This window comes from Miniopterus schreibersii (assembly GCF_964146895.1).
Source record: "Miniopterus schreibersii genome assembly, chromosome: 18".
Classification (NCBI taxonomy): Eukaryota; Metazoa; Chordata; class Mammalia; order Chiroptera; family Miniopteridae; genus Miniopterus; species Miniopterus schreibersii.
The window spans coordinates 3324964-3343666 of record NC_138121.1 but is presented as its reverse complement, the minus strand read 5'-3'; the positions used below and the strand labels follow the sequence as shown (position 1 = coordinate 3343666).

Sequence of the window (18703 nt, the reverse complement as noted above, 5' to 3'; positions counted from 1 at the left end):
TGGCACATGGTCCTCAAGCCTCCTTTGATCACTGGCTGGCATGAGCCGCACACAGATGACTCTACCTGGTCCCTGCCCATAAAGGACTCTCAGTACAGCAAATGAGGCAGAAAGGGACAAGCCGCCTGGAGGGGACATGTGCTCAAATGAGTGTCAATGGCACTGTGGGTGCCCAGACAAAGAGGACAGAGAGAGGCTCTGGGGGAAGATGAGATGGCCTTGACCTAGCCTAGGGTACTCAGAAAAGGTTTCCTAGAGATCTGACCCCTGAGTGTTTGGAAAGTGGCAGCATGCCAGGCAAAGAAGGGAGGTGAGGGTACCCGGGGCTGAGGTAACAAACGTAGCAAAGACCAAGGCTGAAGACCCTAAAGAGTATTTCCAGAAAGTAAGTTTCCTGTGCACAGGGTTGTGTAGAGAGCTAAAACAGGAAGCAGACCACACAGAGGCTCAGATGCCAGGTTGAAGAGGTCATACTGTGGGTGATGGGAACAGTAGGTGTCTGTGAGCAGGGAGGGGTGAGGTCAGCTCTGGCATGTACAGATGGACTGGAGGGGAACCTGGAGGCTGGGATAAGGGTCCAGGCAAGTTTAAGTGATGATTGAGCACCCAAACATTGTCAGATGACCCGCCTTTAACCATCTGGAGTCAGGCAAGATTGATCCTAACTCTTACCTTTGGGCTTCAAGGTATCAATACCTTTGGGACTCAAGGTATCCTTGGACCCAGAACTGTCATAGTCTGACAAGAGGGATGACGAAGAAGTGACACAGCCAGACCATTTCACTTTCTTGGGAGAGAGTTCAGACCCAGCGTTCTTCTGTCTCCTGGAGCCTAGAGAAAGGAAGACCAAAGGCAGACTGAAGATACAAAGGCCCTTCCCAGGAACCATAAAACCAGAAACCCTAAGTTCACAGTCAACCACTCTCTTCCCTTCCACTCTCACAGCCAAGTCTTGCTTCTTCTTTAGGGATCTTAGCTTCTCTTGTATGTCTTCTAACACTTTGTCACTCTCTTCTATCTTTTAGGTAATTTCTTCAAATCTATCTTTTAGTTCACTATTCTCTTTTCAGCTTTGTCTAGTCTGCAGTTTAAATAATCCGATGAGTTTCTGATTGCCATGATATTTGTTTTTATCACCATAGGTGTTAACTGGTTCTTTTTCAAGCCTGCCAGGTCAATTCTAACTAATTTTTATTCCTTCATTATATTTTTAATTTCTTGTACATAGTTTTATGTGTTAATTCCAAGGTATCTGGTTAGTGCAGGTCTGATTCTGTAGTTTATTGTATTTCCTGACGGTGGCTTGTTTCCTGGTGTCTTTGCTGATTAGTTGAGAGTTCCATGTGCTGTGGAAATTCCCTAAGGTCAGTCGTTAAAGGGTGTTCCCCCCAAAAATCTGCCTCAGTTGGGGAGGGGCACCCACACCTCATCACTTTACACTAACTTTTCCACTTGGGTTTTCTGGGGGCTGCACAGTTCAGTATGAACTCTGGCTCCAAACCTGTGAGGATGTGAGTTCTTGGTTAGGAATTCTTAGACATTCTGCCTTTTTTCACCCACAACCAAGGCTGAGACACAAATGTCTCCACCAATTTTCTCTGAAAAATTTTTTGTTCTAGTTTACCTATTGAGGAGTGCTAGATTTTAGGTTTCCAATCTCACCTCCCATGATGCTTAGGCTCTAAGCTTTATCTCCTGTACCCCATTAAAACCCAGGCTGGAGGCCACCAATGGCCAATAAACAGTCCAGGACCAACACCACTTACAGCACTTGCTCAGCCCTGAGGGTCCCTGTTTTCTTAGTGTTTCTCACTTCTACAGAATTCTCTTATTATTCTACCACTCAGCCCTTTTTGTTTGTTTGTTTTGAATCCTCACCAAGGATATGTTTATTGATTTTAGAGAGAAGGGAGAAGGAGGGAGGAAGGGAGAAAGGGGGAGGGAGAGAGAGAAAGAGAGGGAGGGAGAGAGAAACATCGACTGGTTGCTTCTTGCATGCACACCAACTGGAGACCGAACCCACAATCTAGGTATGTGCCCTGACTGGGAATTAAACCCACCACCTTTTGGTATATGGGCCGATGCTCCAGCCGAGCCACCTGGCCAGAGTCTGGCTTTGTTTTAACAGGGTCTATCAGGCTGTGATGTGAAAAACTGTAGGGGACAGAGAAGAAACAGGGAGACCAGGGGAAGGTTTCTGTGATAACATCAGTGACAGGTGAGGGTGGGATGGACTAGGGTGGTGGCAGAGGAGGTGGCAGGAAGTGGTCTGATTCAGCACTGATTTTAAACAGACACGGTCTGCCAGAGGGTCGAAACAGTGGGTGGGAGAGAAAGAGGAATTAGGATGACTCCATGGTCTGCTCTGAGAAACTGGATAAATAGAGTAGCTATTTACTGTGATGGGAAAGTCTATGGAAGGGGCAGACTAGGGGACAGTCACCTCGGGAGCTCAGTCCTGGGCATGTGAAGATGTTTATGGAACATCCAATAGATGTCAAGAAAGCAGTTTCATATACATGAATCTGGACTTCGAGGGAGGAGTCCAGGCTGGAGACACAGTTGTCAACTTCAAAGCCATATCAAGAAGATTCCAGGAAGCTGACTACAGAGAGGGCCCGAGTTCTGGGCTTCTCCAGTATTAAGGCAGGTCAGATAGACTGCAAAGGCGACTGTACTCCCTCCCCACACGCCCGCACAAAGGCACCTCACCCTCCTCCAGGGAGCAGCTCAAAGCCCTGGCCCTTACCTCGGACGGAAGACGCTAGCGGTCTGACAAGGGTCTGGGACCCTTCGGGCTCCTCTGTAGACAAAGGCTTTCCACAGTAGGGGCAGAATTTGAACGCTGTTTGGATACTTTTGCCACAGTCTGGACAGAAGGTGTTCATGCTAGAAAACAGAAGCGTACAAGAGGGAACAGGAAGCTGAAAGAGAAACTGAAAATTCACTACCAACTAATCACTCACAGATTACTCTCTCAGGAAGTGGCTGCTCCTAAATGAGTTCCCACCCACTATGTCCAGCCTCTAGCCACCTGTCTAATGGCCCAGGGTGGGTACGAAACAGAACAAAGGTACAAAGGGGAAACTGTGGATACGGAATGCCCTGAGGTCAATGAAAATTACACAGGAGCACTGCACCAATCGCAGAAGCACTGAGGGTCTTCAATTACACTAGTGATGTTCATTTCTTTCTATAATTTTAAAATATACTTTTATTGACTTTTAGAGAGAGAGGAAGGGAGAGGGATAAAGAGATAAAAATGTCGATGAGAAAGAAACATCATAGATCAGCTGCCTCCTGCACACCCCCTACTGAGGATCGACCCCACAACCAGGGCATGTGCCCTCACTGGGAATTGAACCTGTGACCTCTTGGTTCCTGGGTTGATGCTCAACTACTGAGCCATATTGGCAGGGCTGTTATGTTCAATTTTTCAAGCATAGAATGGCGATGGGACAGACAGCTGACACTCACCAAATACGCACATGCTCCCCTATACTTTCCAGGGTCCCCTGTAGTTACACTGGGGCCACATGACTAGTTCTGGCAAATGGGGTATGAGTGGAAGTCATTTTCCTGCTGAGACAGTTAAGAGCCAGAGTACCTCCTCTGTCCTTCCCTCCCCTGCAGATCAAGGTGCCACCTTCTTCTGGGTTGCAGACAACTCCTTGCTGGGTCCTCATGTAGTGGAAAGGGCTAGGGCGTTCCCCCTTTCTCTTTCCATACCATAAGTTCTGAACCTCTCAGGCCTCTCCGTTTCCTTTTGGTGCTGCCTCATGGAATTCTAGTGTCCACCCTTGAAAAACACAGGCTGTCCAAACAGCGAATGAAAGAAATCTCAGCTAGAGAAAAGGGTTCCTCTTCCCTTAGGTATGCAGAAGAGCAGAAACTACACCGTGGTATAAAACTGCCCTTGTTATATCCCACAAAGGAGGTGTGTAGGTCACCTGATTGCAAAGATTGCTGCCAGGTATCCTTTAGCTTCTAAGAAGTCTGTAATTCTGATTGGCTGTGTAACTTCCTAACTTGTTGTCCTGGTAATAGCACTGAAATGGATGTCTCTATCTTCTCAAGAGAAGCGAGAGGCAGCACCACAGTCTTCCTTCTCCCTCAGGCCAGGACACACCTGAAGCCATTGTGTTGATGGAGCCAAAACTGCCTAGAGGATGGCTACCCTGGAGAGTTGTCCTAGACTTTGGATTAGTGAGAAACTTGGTTTGCGTTAAGCCACTGAGGTTTGGGGGTTGTTGTTACTGCAGCATAGTCTAGCCTAGTCTGGCTAATATACTAACACTTTGCTAGTTTATGTGAACAAAAGTTTGAAAATCTGTGGTGATTGTAATTGGCTTTAAGCAGAATTTCCCCAGGTGCCAAGTACCCTTGGATAAAGATGGCCTCCAGGATGGGGCAAGCACCTAACCCAGTGACCCTGTCATGCCCTTGACGACAGTCCTCCTGGACTAAAATATGAGAGCAGTGACACAGAAGAGATGGAGCTGTAGCAAGCTGTTGTTGGGGAACAGGGCTAAAGGGGCATGTGCCTGAGGGGATGGTACCTTTAAGAGATCACCGTCTGGCCCTCAGATTCACTGGGCTGGAATCTCCATCTCAACAGTGTTCTGCAAGTGAATAAAGATGGAGAGGCTGATTCAGGCTCACTTCACATGTAAGGGAAAGATAACGGTTAACGTTTATTGAGCATTGGCTATGTAACAAGGTGCTAATTTCAATAACTATTCACTGAACTCCTCCTAATGTGTGCCAGTCACTGAGGATACAGCAGCAAAGGAAACAAACATGGCTCTTCACCTGACAAAGTTCACATTCTGGGGGTGGGGAGAAACCAGATAAACAAACGAGCAAATAACTATTTAATAGGTCAGATGGAGATAGTGCCATGGTAACCGCTCAATAAACATGGATGGAAGAAAGGAGTCTCCGAGTGCGGAAGTCACACGTCCAAGGGTCCCACGGCCAGTTCAGGGCTAAAGCGCAAGGCTCCACACTCAGGATAGTCTTTTATCCTTCATTCCTTTATTTTACTTATTCAACAAACATTTACTGAACTTCTGCTACGTGTTAAATACTGGGTCCCTCCGGAAAGGTTCTGAGCCAGCACAGTGGGAGCGCTGAAGGCTAGACTCCGCCTGAGCGCTGGAGGGACAGCGGTTTAGGAGACCGAGGCTCGCCTCAGCGCCGCCCTAAGGAGAGACCAGGGAGGACGAGGGCCACGGTGTTGTCTGTGAAACTCCAACAGCTCCGCCTGTCTCAGCCGTAGCCACGCCCACCGCGAAGAGCCGAAAGCGGGTTAGGACAGCCAGGGCCGGCCATGATCCCGGCGACCAGAAGCTTCTCACGTCCCAAAGCCCGCCCCCGGGGGCTCCACCTCTCACAAAAGGTCGTGCTTACGTCACAGGCCGCACGACCGAACTGTGCACAGGGTATGAGACTTCCCCCCGCTAAGCCTCGCCTTCCCCTCACTTCTGGACTTGGTGAGCCGGGCGAAGACCAAATACCGGACCCAAGTCGCCGACTGCGACTCACCTTCCGAGTTGCCCTGAGGAAACTTCCGCGGAGGAAGGCGCTGCGCGCGCATTCTCGCTGCGGAACTAGGCCTGCCCCGCGCAGGCGCTGCTGTCCTCCCGACTGCCCTCGGCTGTGCCTACCACGGAACTACACTTCCCAGACGCCTTCGCGGCAGGTCAGCCCTTTAACTCGAGGCTGGGGGTGAGGTTCGCTGATGGCCCACCCCAATTTCGCCCTCTTTGGAACGCTACCTGGGTCTACTGCTCATGTGTTAAACTACAGGCCGGTCTCTGCCAGTCAGCAGAGGTCACATTATTTCCCTCGCCTCAACATGGCCGTTTCCGCGCGTCTTTTCAGGAATCCAGTCTTCTCAACGTGTTTCTATGGCAACCGTCGAGTTGCCTTGAGAAATCAAAAGCCTCCCCTTCTAGAACAGGCAGAGTGCTGATTAGGTTGTTCTTCAAGAGAATAAAAGCTGGACTACAATGCCCAGCCATCACCCGACAGTGATTCTGTTTGTACTCTATTTCCCGAAGTGCTCAGCGGCACCTCTTAACGACCTGGAAGAGGGTGGAGACAGGATGTCAAGCAGAGCCCTCTGGGAAACGTAGTCTCTGCCCTGGCGCGGAGGATCCTGCGAGGAGAAATTCTGAGATTCGCGCGCCACCGGAAGTGGCTGTGAGGAGCGCGCGTGAGAGGATTCGGGTTTCCCGCTCCAGCCCGGCTGGGGTCGCGTCTGTTAGGGCGGCGGACCGCCATCTCGAGGTGATGAGATCCTGGACTGGGGCCGCTGAGGGCTCTGGAGGCTGGGGGGGGGGTCAGTCTTCTCTGAGGGGTAACGGGATGCTTCTGTGGGGTCCACAGCTAAGGGCGCGTCGCCTTGGGCGGTGGGTCTAGGCGGAGCCTTGAACCCTTGTTCAGAGCTTGTTATGGGCCAGGCTGTCGCTAAAGTGGTTTCCAGCCCTCACCTGCAGCCCTGAGGGGAGCGCCTCCGTTCCGTTTTATCTTGGGGTGAGGAAACCGAGTCAGGAGGGGGTGTCGTTGGCACAGCTGGGCAGGATCTTGAGGGATGAGTGAATGCATGAATGAACGGGAGTCCTTTCAGGAGGTGAGAGGACTGAACTTTTATTTGAGCTTTCTGTGTGCCACGCGCCGAGCTGTCCTCGCATTTTCTCCTGTCACCTCGGCGTCAGCCCTGAGAAATTAGTGTAGCTCCCGGTCTTATTGGATAACCTTGGCACTAGGATCATCTCGGGAATCAGACTTTACAAAGTTAATAAGGGTGCATATTTCATAATTAAGCAGCCCCCTCTCCCCCCAGCGGGGTCCTGGGCAATTCATGGAGATCGAATATTTCCGTTAGGAAAGGGGTGAATAATCGCACGGAAAGGAAGACAGACTGTACATAGCCTGTGGCAATCCGGGTTAAGTTTTGCTGCCAATTTATGAATAAAGTTCTGGTTTTTAGAGCTTTTTGATTTTTAGAATTACAGATAAGGGATTGTGGATCTGTTGTATTTGTCTCATTTCGTACATGTGGAAACTGAGATAGGTGGAGGGAGGGCGAATGATCTGGCTACTGTCTCACACTAAGAAGCAGCAAGAGTCCAGGGCCCAAGATTTGGCTCCAGTCACTGTGACAGGCGGGGAGGCCTTGAGGGTTCCTGGTTCTTCCTTCCCAGGGCTGAGGGTGTATGAGATGTGGACAGATTGTGATTTGGAAGCTAGACAGAGAACTGAAGCTCAGGCAAAGGAGAGAACCTGCCTGGTGAGGACATCAGGGAGTATTTGCCCCATCTAAGGGGGAGTAGATTTTTTTTTTTGCCAGTTTTATGAGCAATTTTATTTATAATAATAAAACCAGGAATTTTAACAGAAGAGTATAGGGGGAGTAGATTTAAATGAGCTCCAACTAGCCAGCTTTGTGGGAATACAGACCCAGCATGGCCAAATCCTAGGATTTTTTTCAGAAGCTGCAGACCGAATTTTTAGGTGAAATATCCCAGTTTTCAAGTTTGGAGCTACTTAAGATAATTTTCTTTCAAAACCTCCTATTTGCCAACACTGTGTGGGCCAAATATAATATCTGTGGGCTGAAATATCCTCACAAGTCAAGGCTTACCTCTGTGACGTGAAGAAAATCGTCGAGAGTAAATGTTAGCTTAGCACTTGTTGGTTATACCATATTGCCTCATCTGCAATCACAAAATCTAGAAAGCTCTGAAGACCATTTTTTTTTTTTTTCCATAAGTTTGGTGCCCAAACCTGACCAGAACTTCTGTGATTTGTAACCTTTAATTATCTAGTGTGAATATTTATACCCTTTCCTCTAGAAATACTGAAGTGTTCAATAACAAAATGCTGCTGGTCTTACACCGCACTGGGATTTTAATGAAATATATTATATAAATGTATGACACCTTTTTAAAGTCTGAAAATTTCTGAATTTCAAAGCACATCTGGCCCCAGAGATTCAACAATTGTGGGCCTGTGTCATTTAGTCATCCTGCTACTTTGCAATACGGAGTGTTTTCAGTGTTCCATAGATACATGCTCCTTAGGACATTCACAGTGGCTGCAAAGGTGCAGAAAGCCCTCTGGTACACAGTCTTTTGCATATTGTGGGTCATGAAGATAACTCATTGGGCAGTGACCATAATTTTTTTTAATGAAGTAAAAAGCAACTAGAATAAAAATTATCCCAGGACATTATACTTTGTAAGGTTAAGTATTATCTGGTAAAGATTTTGTTTAGTTATGTGTATGAATGAGCAGTCATAATATATATTGTCTTTGTTTCTTTGGGTCATGGTTGAAAAAGAAAGTTGAAGAACTTGTTGCTGTAGAAATAGCAACAGTTTGGAGTCCAATGCACTTGGATTGAAATCCTAGAGATCATAGGTAATCCGAAATCTCAGAAGCATTGTCCTAAGGGTTTATTTAGAGAGACAGGGTTTGCTCTGTTAACAGAGATCCTGTGCTGTGCTAGGATGCAGCAGTGTGTAAGACACAAGGTCCCAAATGTGTATTCACTGATTGTGATAAGTGCTAAGAATAAGCACAGTGGAAACTTGGGGCTGGGGTGGTTTCAATAAATAACAATTGTGATTCCTGCAGGGAGACTCATGTTCTGATTCATCCTACTTCTGGACATTTTTGGGGGCTCATCCAGCATGGCCAGGAAATCAGTCCTAGAAGGAAGGAAGACTTTCTCCCAGTTTCCTTGTCCTTCCTGCAGCCCTGCCAGCTGGGAACATGGAGGGGAAGGAGGGGGAGCTTAAACTAGGACTCCGGCTGCTGGGCCTAGTCAGCTATTACTGAGGTGAGTCAAGGGTCCCTCCGTCCTAACAGATCATCCCCAAAGGCTGCACAGTTGGCCTGCCTTTGTTCCATACTCACTGACTTATGATGGCCCCAAACGATCTTAAAGTAAAGCTCTCACGTTCTTGATCTCCTGCTCAGTACCTTTCCAGGAATCCTCACTGCTTATAGGATAAAGTCCAGGTTTCTCAGCTCATTCTTGCATGATCTGGGTCCTGCCCCCATCCACAGCATCTTCTCTTCCCTTTAGTCACACAAGTGATGCTCCCTTCACTTGTATAGTAAAATGTTACACAAGGCTTCCCAGCCTTTTCTCAGGCTCTTCTTCTCTCTGCTAGAATACCCTGCCTCCCATCTCTGGCTGGTAAGTCACACAACCTCTAAGACCCATCTCAGTTCCCCCACCTTCCCAGAGCTCTTCCTTGCTCTGGTCTCCTGTAGCACTGCCTGCTGCCTCCACTGTATAACAAATCCACCTGGGTGTAGTTGTCTCTGCCCATGTCTGTCAGCCCTGCCAGACTAGACACACTGCCCTTTGGTAGAATCCTTCCTGTGTGCTAGGAATCGTACAGGAGCGTCCCAGCAGCATCTCAGTCACTTCCCAGAGAATCCCTATGAGATGGGGCAGGATTCAGGGCTCTGAAGGGGGCATGGGACTTAACTGCCAATGGTTACCCATAGAGGAAGGTAGTGGGGCCAAGCCTCAGATCCAAACTAAAGACTCAGGTTTCATTCTTACTTGAAATGTGTCCATGTGTGTGTTGATGGAGGTCTGGAAGGAACACACCAGACAGCCATGGGTTCACCTGGAGATAGGGTGCTGGGGAAGGCTGTCATTTTTTATTGTCAGTAGTTCTCCAGTATTTGAAATTTTATTCCAAACATCTATTCACTGAGAACTTTTAAAATTAAGAAAGACGGCTATCACTAAAAGGGGCAGACGGGCGCTTCAGGCCATCATGCAGCCTGAAGTGGACCCAGCACCACCTATGAAGGCTCTTGCCCCCAAAGTTGTACTGAATCTAACCAGGCTGCTGCTTTACTGATTAGTTTCCAGGAAATGGAAACTCAGGCAGAGGAGCAGCTAAATGACACCAAGAGGAAGGACCATATCCAGATGTGGCACCCTAAATCGGGAGCATGGAATAAAAAGGGTGGAGGGGTACAGGTACAGATTAAAATCCTTCTGATGCATATCACCCCAATACAGGGCATAGGCCTCCTTGGATTCTGATTCAAACAAGCCAACTATAAAAATATACCATTGAATCCTGGCCGGTGTGGTTCAGTTGGTTGAGCGGCATCCCATGCACCAAAAGGTCTCTGGTTGGATTCCAGGTCAGGGCTTGATCCCCTAGTAGGGGTGTGCAAGAGGCAACTGATTGATATTTCTCTCTTCTTCTCTAAAAACAATAAAAACATTTTAAAAAAACATACCATTGAACCTAGTCACAATCATAGAGATAGAAAGCAGAATGGTGGGTGACGGGCTGGGGTAGGTGAAGTGGAAAGGTAGTGTTTAACAGGGACAGAGTTTTAGTTTTGCAAGATGAGATTTCTGGAGATGGATGGTGGTGATGATTGTACACCAGTGTGAATGTACTTAATGCCACTGAACTGTACACTAAAAATTGGTTAATATGATGAGTATTATATGTATTTTACCACAACAACAAAAATGGAAAACCACCATTGAGATGTAAGATAAATCTGAATACAGATTTTTAATACGGCCTACATGTGCTGTGAGTGAGTAAGGGGTTCTACTGTTAATACTGAAGCATTCACAGGTGAAATCAGATACCACCTGGGATTAACTTTGAAATATTTTAGCCCCCATGAAAAAGTAAATAAATAAAAGCGGAGAAAGTGGCTTAACAAAACAGACATGTTAATAGGATGGGGATTGAAGCTGGGTGATGGATATGTGGCGGTCTGTTGCATGCATGTCTCTACTTGGGTGTATGTTTGAAAGTTTCCATAATGAAGTTTTTAAATCATGAATAAACACTAAAAAAAGAAGAAAAAAAAAAAGCCAGAAATGAATGGATTTAGGATCAGGCAGACCTGGATTTAAGTCCTGCCTGTGTCCCTTCTCCAAGTTCTGTGTCCTTGCCTACAAATATGGGGATGCCTAGTCTCTCAGGTGTGAAGTTCCTCACAGGTCGATTTTTGCCAAAGGCCTGGCACATTGGGGTGGGGGGTGCACTGAGTGAGCTGTTGGGCCCCTCCCTGACCCCAGCCCCAGAGTCACTGACAGTGTGTTGTGTTTTCAGTAATTTGTGATCCTCAAGGACGTGCCCATGGACTTCACTTTGGAGGACTGGGAGCAGCTGGGGCTGGACCAGGGGGACCTGTTCTGGGACACAGCACTGGACAACTACCAGAAGCTCTTCTTGTTGAGTGAGTATGCACTCTGGCCCTGCTTGGTGATCATCCATGGCTCCCCATCACCCACAGAATGAACTCCTAGCTCTTGAACACCTCAGAACCAGCATGATCTAGCTCAACAGTGCTTAGCTGGCTGCTTCTGCCCCCCCCAGGGGACATTGGCAATGCCTGGCCACCTTTTTGATTGTCGCCACTTGGGGGGGTGGGGGGTTCTCCTTGCATCTAGTGGTTAGAACCCAGGGAAGCTGCCACACATCCTAGAATGCAAGGACAACCCCCACAACCAAGAATTACCTGACCCCAATTGTCAGTAGTGGCAAGGTTGACAAGCCCTGATCCAGCCCCTTCCTGCTACTGCAGCAGCATTTTCCTCTTTGTCATTATAGAGTGATTCCTCGAGCTGACACTGGGGTCTTCATATCTGCTCTCCCCTTTGCCTAGAAGACTCTTGTCCCTTTCTTGCCTTGGGGCTTTCCTAAGACTGAAATTGTGACCCTACTAGCACTCCCTCCTCTCTCCTGCTTAGCTTGTCACCACTCCTTCATTTTCTCACTGCTCCTATTTTGATCTGTCTCCTTCTGCCAGATGGCAGCTTCCTAAGGGCACCTGTGCTGTTCGCTGGTGTACCCCAACATTTGCAACAAACTACCTGCTATGGGGACTCAATAAACAGTTCCTAAATTAATAAATAAGTGAATAGTGGGAAATGCTGTGTCAGGAGCCAGGTTCTGTGCTGGACCTCTTAGAACTCTCTCCTTCAATCCTCCAGTCACCCCATGAGAAGTTTGACTGTCCCTATTTTGTTGAGCATTCTTAAACAGGTTCGGAGAGGGGAAGTCATTTTCACAGCTATGTTCAGGTTCCCAGGACCACCCCCAGGTTTGAGGGTTTACTAAGACGACATGTAGGACTCAGCCTATAGCTGTACTCATGCCATGATCCATCATAGCAAAAGGATACACAGTACAGTTAGCAAAGGGGGAAGGCACGTGGTATGAAGGCACATGGGAGACTAGTGCCAACTTCCAGAGCCTTCTCTCCATGGAGTCACACAGGACACGCTTAATTCCCCAGCAACCAGGTGTGACAGCAGATGTGAAATGTCGACCAGGGACACTTACTAGAGACTCTAAACCCAGGGGTTTTATTCAGGGCTTATTATGTTGGCACACTCTGCTTGGAATGTACCAACATTCCAGCAGGAAAGCAGGTGTTCAGCAGAAAAGTTTGGGCACAGGGAGCCCCTCTGACTGGTTAGAGAATGCTGGACACTCCCAAAATCCAGGCTCCCAGACACCAGCCAAGTGCAGCCTTGCAAGCAGGCCATTCCAAGAGCAGTCAGCCTGCTCTGTTAGCCCTTTTCACCTGACTCTGACCACCAGCACTGCACAGTGAGCAAATGATATAACTGAGAGTCTATTTGGAACCTGTGCAGCTCCAGGTCCACGGCACCCTACCTCCGTATCACTGTCACCTCATCCGGGTCAACTCATTTTACTTTCTCTAGTTTCTCAGTTCTTTTCCAAAAACAGAAGAATTATTTATTCCAAAAGATGAAAAAAAGAAAAGGTTATATACTGGAAACTATATTTGATATAGTTTTATCACATTGGGACAGGTTTTCTCTAAACTGTATTCAATGTGTGCTATAGAAGCAATTTAGAGGAGGTCCGACCTCAGTCTTCGATTTTTAAACTCTAGCACATGGTAGAAATGCATTTGCTTTCACTCCCCTGCACATCTGTGTGTATATATATGAGGAGGGTATTAGTTTCCTATAGCTGCTTCTACAAATGCCACAAATGTCGTGGTTTAAAACAACACATTTATTCTTACAGTTCTGCAGGTCAGAAGTTTAAAATGAGTCTGAGTAGGCTAAAATCAAGGTGTTGGCAGGGCTGGCTCCAACAGTGTTGGAGAATCTGTTTCTTTGCCCTTTTTCAGCTTCTAGAAGCCTCCTGCGTTGCTTGGCTCATGGCCCCTTTCTTCATCTTCAAAGCCAGTGGCCTTTCCTCCACTGTAGCATGTATCCCTGTATTATGACAGCTTTCTTCCTTGAGGAAGCTTGGGGAGGGCAGTGTGCAGGACTGCTTGAGCTCTAGAACCCTAAATCATCTATCACAGGGCACAAACCAGAGGCCTCAGGCGATGTATGGTCCACAGGTGAATGAGTGAATTGTGAATGGTTGAGTAAGTATGGGTCTCTCTACCAGGCAAGCTCTGCTCATCTCTCCAGCTATTGCAAGTTCTGTATCTGCAGCCCCAGCTGTCATAGCTCTGATCACCCTGGGTTGTGACTGAGTCCCTCTCTTCCACTGGACCAGTCACCCTGTGGGGTAGGTATCCCAGGGTCGCCCAGTGCATCTGGCCCCCAAGAGTGTGTGCTAGATAAAGCATCAAATAGGAGAGCCAGAAGGTTGCCACTGAGCCACTGGATGGCCCTCCACATCCTGGTTGACGACAATGCTGTTCTCTCCTTGCAGACCCGCTGAGACCCAACCTGACCTCCTATCCAGATGGCGGGGAAGAGCTGGAGACTCTGGTGAGAGGAAGTCCAGAAGTGACAGGCACTGGTGAGTGGCATGGCCCTCTGTGTGCCCTCCATCCTCAGATGGAGGATGTCTACCCAATCATGGAGCCTCCAGCTTCTGGGTTTCAATCTTCATGTGTTGGCTTCTGTCCCTCTGTTCCAACTGGTATCAGTACACTCTGCATGCCCTCCTTGTCTCTGTCTACCTCAGCATTCAGCATGTGGCTGTCCTGGTGCCTTTCCTCTGTCCCCTCCTTGGTCCTTCCTGACTCAGCAGACGGTGGCCTTCCATTCCCCAAGCTGGTCTCCATTTTCCTGCCTCATGCCCCCTGAGTACTGTGGATACCCTGGTCTACCTGTTTCAACCCCTTTGTACAGGCCCAGACCTCCTTCCTGGCCCATGGAGCACAGCAGATGGCCACAACTCAAGCCTGGGCATTTGCTCTGCTCTCATTAACAGAAGGGCCCCTGAACCAGAAACCATGGAGAGGTGTCTGCACAGCTTGGTCTGCGTGCAGCTCCATTCATGGCTCACCTCGGGAGCTCGTGTTTTCACATGGGTGACTAATCCAGGCACAGATTCTTACTGTCTTGGATTTCTGTTTCTGCCACCTCAATATAAGGCTGTTTCCAAACATGTGGAGTCACACCTTTATTAACGAGCAAATATAGCCTCCATGGTAGCAGTCTTACGGCATTGTTATAATTTATATCTTGTCCCTTGATCAGTGTACTTCTCTAAGAAGTAGGCCTTAGCTGATGAGGGTGATGGTGGAAAGTATGTGCTAGAGCTCTCCCCATCTCCTTCCCTGTGGAAGCCCTGCAGCCCAACTTTCATCTTAACTCTCTTGGACATGGGTTCCCTTTTCCTGTGATGCAGGCTCCAGCTGGATCACTATTTTGGCCTTTTCTTCGTCATCCCCTTGATGGACAGGCTTGACTCAGGACCCATCCCCTGTTCTCTTGTCTGTGTCCTCACCCTGCAGCTCCTGTCTTTTCACCCTGGGGAAGAGGAGACATTTACACTTCCTCTCTTTCAGACACAGGTGAGGCCAAGATCGCCCCTTTGCCACAGGAATTCTTGGAAGAAGGACTCTCTCAGGAGATATTAGAGACATTTTCCAAGGATGGCCTCTGGAACTCCAGCTTGGGAGAAGCATGCATGGGCGAGAGCTGGTTAGATAGTTTGTTAGGAGATCCAGAAAGTCTGAGCTCTGATGCTGTCACCAACAAGCAAAGTCCCACAGACAGCAAGAGTCATGAACTCAAGAGCGGCCTCAGTCCTGAGTCCCTCCTTTTCACAGGAGAGGATTCCCAGATCCATGACCTTTCTGAGAAGAGCCTGATGCCAGCTAAGTCTCAGGAATGTAGGAATGACACTGGCTTCCAGAGTCAGCAGAATACTGTCCAGGAAGGAGTGAAACCATATAAATGTAGTGAATGTGGGAAGAGCTTCAGCCGCAGTTGCCATCTTATCCAGCACTGGATTATTCATATGTCAGAGAAGCCAAGTGGAAATCAAGAGTATGAGAACAGTTTCAACCAGAGTTCTTGTCTTTCTGTGTATCCAATGACTCACACAGGTTACAAATCCTGTGTGTGTAACAAGTGTGGGAAAACCTTTAGTCACAACACACACCTTCTGTGGCATCAGAAAATTCACAGTGGAGAAAAAACACATAAGAGTCAAGATAGTAACCCTCCGTCAGGTCATGGCTCGCAGCTTGTTGAGCGGCAGAAAACCCATAGAGGTGGTAAATCCTACAAGTGTAACGAATGTGGTAAGAGTTTCAGCCGAACCTTTCATCTTATTCAGCATCAGAAGACCCACACTCGGAAACGCTATGAATGTGCCAAATGCAAGGCCACCTTCAACTTTAACAAATACCTCCTACAACATCAGAAAATTCATGCTGCAAAAACTACCTCTAAGTGTCAGGAATGTGGGAAGTCCTTCAGGCAGAGCTCATCCCTCATCAAACACCAGTCTGTTCACAATGGAGAAAAGCCTTATAAGTGTGATGAGTGTGGAAAATGCTTCAACCATATCTTGACTCTAAAGAGCCACCAGAGGGTTCACAGTAGAGAGAAGATTTACAAATGTAGTGAATGTGGGAAAGCCTTCTACCGGAACACTCACCTAAGTGAACATCAGAGGATTCACACTGGCTACAGGCCTCACAAATGTAACATATGCATCAAGAGTTTCAGCCGGCCTTCCCACCTGATTCGACACCAGTCTGTTCATGCCACAGAAAAGCCCTACAGCTGTACTGAATGCAGCGAGACCTTCAGCCATAATGAACGCCTTGTTCAACACAAAAAACTGCATGCTGTGGAAACCCGCTATGAATGTCAGGAGTGTGGTGAGCGCTTCATTTGCAGCTCAACACTAAACTGCCACCAGAGTGTTCACACCCAAGAAAAACAAGGACTTGAGAAAGGAAAAATCTTGAATCAGAACCTAGAACAGAAAGTGCATCCAAGGAGTGGTGAGAAGCACTTTAAGTGTAACACATGCGAGAAAACCTTCAGTTGCAGCAAATACCTGACTCAGCATGAGAGGCTTCACACCAGAGAGAAGCCCTTTGAGTGTAACCAGTGTGGGAAAGCCTTTGGCCAAAGTACACAGCTCATTCACCACCAGATCATACACTCTGGATTGAGGCCATATAAATGTGGGGACTGTGGGAAGGCCTTCATCCGCATCACCTCCCTTACCAAACATCAGTACATCCACAAGAGCGAGCACCCCTTTAAGTGTAATGAATGTGGAAAGGCCTTCAGCCAAAGTTCACGTCTCTTAGAACATCAGTTAATTCACACTGCAGAGAAACCTTTTAAATGTAACCAGTGTGACAGAGTCTTTGTGCATAGTAAGTACCTTATTCAGCATCAGAGAACTCATGCCAGAAAGACAACTTTTGAGTGTAATGAATGTGGAAAAACATTCAGACACAGCTGGCGCCTTTCTAAGCATCAGAGAGTTCACACAGGTGAGAAACCCTATAAATGCGGTGACTGTGGAAAAAACTTCAGCCTGAATGCTCTACTTATTCGACACCAGAGAGTTCACACCAGAGAAAAGCCTTACTTATGTCGGGAATGTGGGAAAGCCTTCAGCCAGAGCTCGTGCCTTTCTATTCACCAGAGAGTTCACACTGGGGAGAAGCCCTACCTGTGTGCAGAATGTGGGAAAGCCTTTTCCCAGAAAGCAAATCTGAGGCAGCATGAGAGAATTCACACTGGGGAGAAGCCTTACATCTGTGATGTGTGTGGGAAAGCCTTTAGCCTCAGCGCCCATCTCAGTCAACACCAGAGAACTCACACCCAAGAGAGACCATATCAGTGTCCACACTGTCAGAAAGCCTTTCGCTGCTACTTAGGTCTCCGCCGACATCAGCAAGTTCATACTCAAAAGTAACATAGCAATACTAGCTGTGGCCACCAGGTGGCAGCAGGACCTGACATTTGAGACCTAAAGTTGAAACCATCACATTGTAAGTCTTCCCTTACCCCCACTCCTGCAATATAGATAAATCTCTTTATTAATAAAGATTGATTAGAAAATTTGCACATAAGTTTCACTAAAACAATGAAAACACAAAAGAAGCTGTGTAGTATCCAAATTCAGAGGTAGATTCTGTAGCCATCTCCTCAGTTAAATCTCACCTCTGCCATCTGCTACCTAAGTGACCTACAAAATCATGGAACCTCTCAGGGCCTCAGTATCCTCATCTGTAAAACAGGCAAAATAATAGGTACCTACCTCAGAGGGCTGGTGAGAGGATAAGTAGATGTAAATCACTTAGAATTGAGTGCCCAGCACATAGTAAGTACTCACCAAGCATGAGCTATACATAAACATCATATACAACATACATGTACTCTTTTCTGTTAAGAGGAAGAGAAGAATTAGAAACCCTCTATATTTACTGCAGTTAATGTTCTTACTAATATGTGTGGCTTTAATTTTTAAAGTTTTTCTCCAAAATGCCTTTGGCTTAATTTGGTTACCTAAACCCAGCACATTAATCTTTAAAAAAAAAATCTAACCTTTCCCTTCCCTCCATCTCAGCTCTGTCCTAATATTTTCTTAACTAACCCACAGAAAGCCAAGAAAAGCACTTAAACTAACATCAAATGGCTAAAACTTTTGCACTTCTAACCTTCCATACCTCTCATTCAAAAGGACCCCTTCCACATACACAGGCCACCTTTTTTTTTTTTAAATCTTCACCCTAGGACATGCTTTCATTGATTTTTAGAGAGAGGAGGAGAGAGAGAAACATCGATAGACTGCCTCCCACATTTGCCCTGACAGAGGATCAAACCCACAATCTAGGTATGTATCATGACTGGGAATTGAACCCACAACCTTTTGGTGTACAGGATGATACTCTAATGGAGCCACTCAGCCAGGGTCACATGCCACCTTTTTCCATAATTTCCTTTCTGTGCTTAAAGTTTTTGGCTATACGAGACCCTATTTGTCATGGGACTTAATGATACTGGAAACAACTGGATTCAGTTAGAAAAGCTGTGCTGGATATTGCCACAATTAACACTATACGGAGCATGTGCTTGGTGGTGAAAATTGTGACGGACTGCTGGAATGTTCTTCATGTACTATTTGTCCAAGCTGGCTACTCACCAGATACTCTGCTAGGCACCAGGACAGGGAATGTCAATATGGTAAGCCCTGCCCTTGCCTTGAAGCTTCTGGAATCCAAGGGAAACTGGTGGTCCCATTTTCATAGAGGAGTGCTGTTTGTTGACAAGTGACATCTTAAAAAATGCCACATTCCCTCATGTCACAGCAAATTGGCTGCTAAGGATTGCTGGAGAGCCTAGTAAGGAAAAGAGCTTTCCTGTTGGAGCCATCAAGTCAACAGCTCACCTTGGCCAGGCTTGTTCTACAGCAGAGACTCA

General features: G+C 47.2%; 2 protein-coding genes across 9 annotated transcripts in view; one reads left to right on the top strand and one right to left on the bottom strand.

The window, feature by feature from the left end:
• Positions 1-18703, bottom strand: part of VRK3 (VRK serine/threonine kinase 3) — a 40356-nt gene that overhangs the window by 19259 nt on the left and 2394 nt on the right. Inside the window, exons 2-5 of one of the 6 annotated variants that reach the window (XM_081119311.1) lie at positions 10113-10253; positions 4560-4622; positions 2750-2889; positions 673-831 (exon numbers count right to left, since the gene is read on the bottom strand). In XM_081119311.1, the coding sequence (XP_080975437.1) occupies positions 673-831; positions 2750-2888 (298 nt within the window). In that variant the 5' untranslated portion in view covers position 2889; positions 4560-4622; positions 10113-10253. Of the gene's footprint in view, positions 1-672; positions 832-2749; positions 2890-4559; positions 4623-5412; positions 5679-5920; positions 5933-10112; positions 10254-18703 lie in introns of those variants that run through there. The other 5 variants (XM_081119313.1, XM_081119308.1, XM_081119312.1 and 2 more) reach the window with 5 other exon arrangements.
• Positions 6146-17997, top strand: ZNF473 (zinc finger protein 473). 3 transcript variants are annotated; one of them, XM_081119303.1, is made up of 5 exons: positions 6146-6294; positions 8647-8851; positions 11127-11253; positions 13725-13814; positions 14812-17997. In XM_081119303.1, exons 3-5 carry the CDS (start codon positions 11154-11156, stop codon positions 17193-17195), a joined length of 2574 nt encoding a protein of 857 aa, XP_080975429.1. In that variant the 5' UTR covers positions 6146-6294; positions 8647-8851; positions 11127-11153; the 3' UTR covers positions 17196-17997. The 3 variants fall into 3 exon arrangements, with proteins under 3 accessions (XP_080975429.1, XP_080975430.1, XP_080975431.1); XM_081119304.1 differs by lacking the exon at positions 8647-8851 and having other exon boundaries at positions 6159-6294; XM_081119305.1 differs by lacking the exon at positions 6146-6294 and having other exon boundaries at positions 8769-8851; positions 14818-17997.

Coding starts and splice junctions, on each gene's coding strand:
- ZNF473 (XM_081119303.1), top strand. CDS start 11,154: ATGGACTTCACTTTGGAGGACTGGGAGCAGCTGGGGCTGGACCAGGGG. Junction 11,254..13,724: donor CCAGAAGCTCTTCTTGTTGA/GTGAGTATGCAC, acceptor CTCTCCTTGCAG/ACCCGCTGAGACCCAACCTG. Junction 13,815..14,811: donor TCCAGAAGTGACAGGCACTG/GTGAGTGGCATG, acceptor CCTCTCTTTCAG/ACACAGGTGAGGCCAAGATC.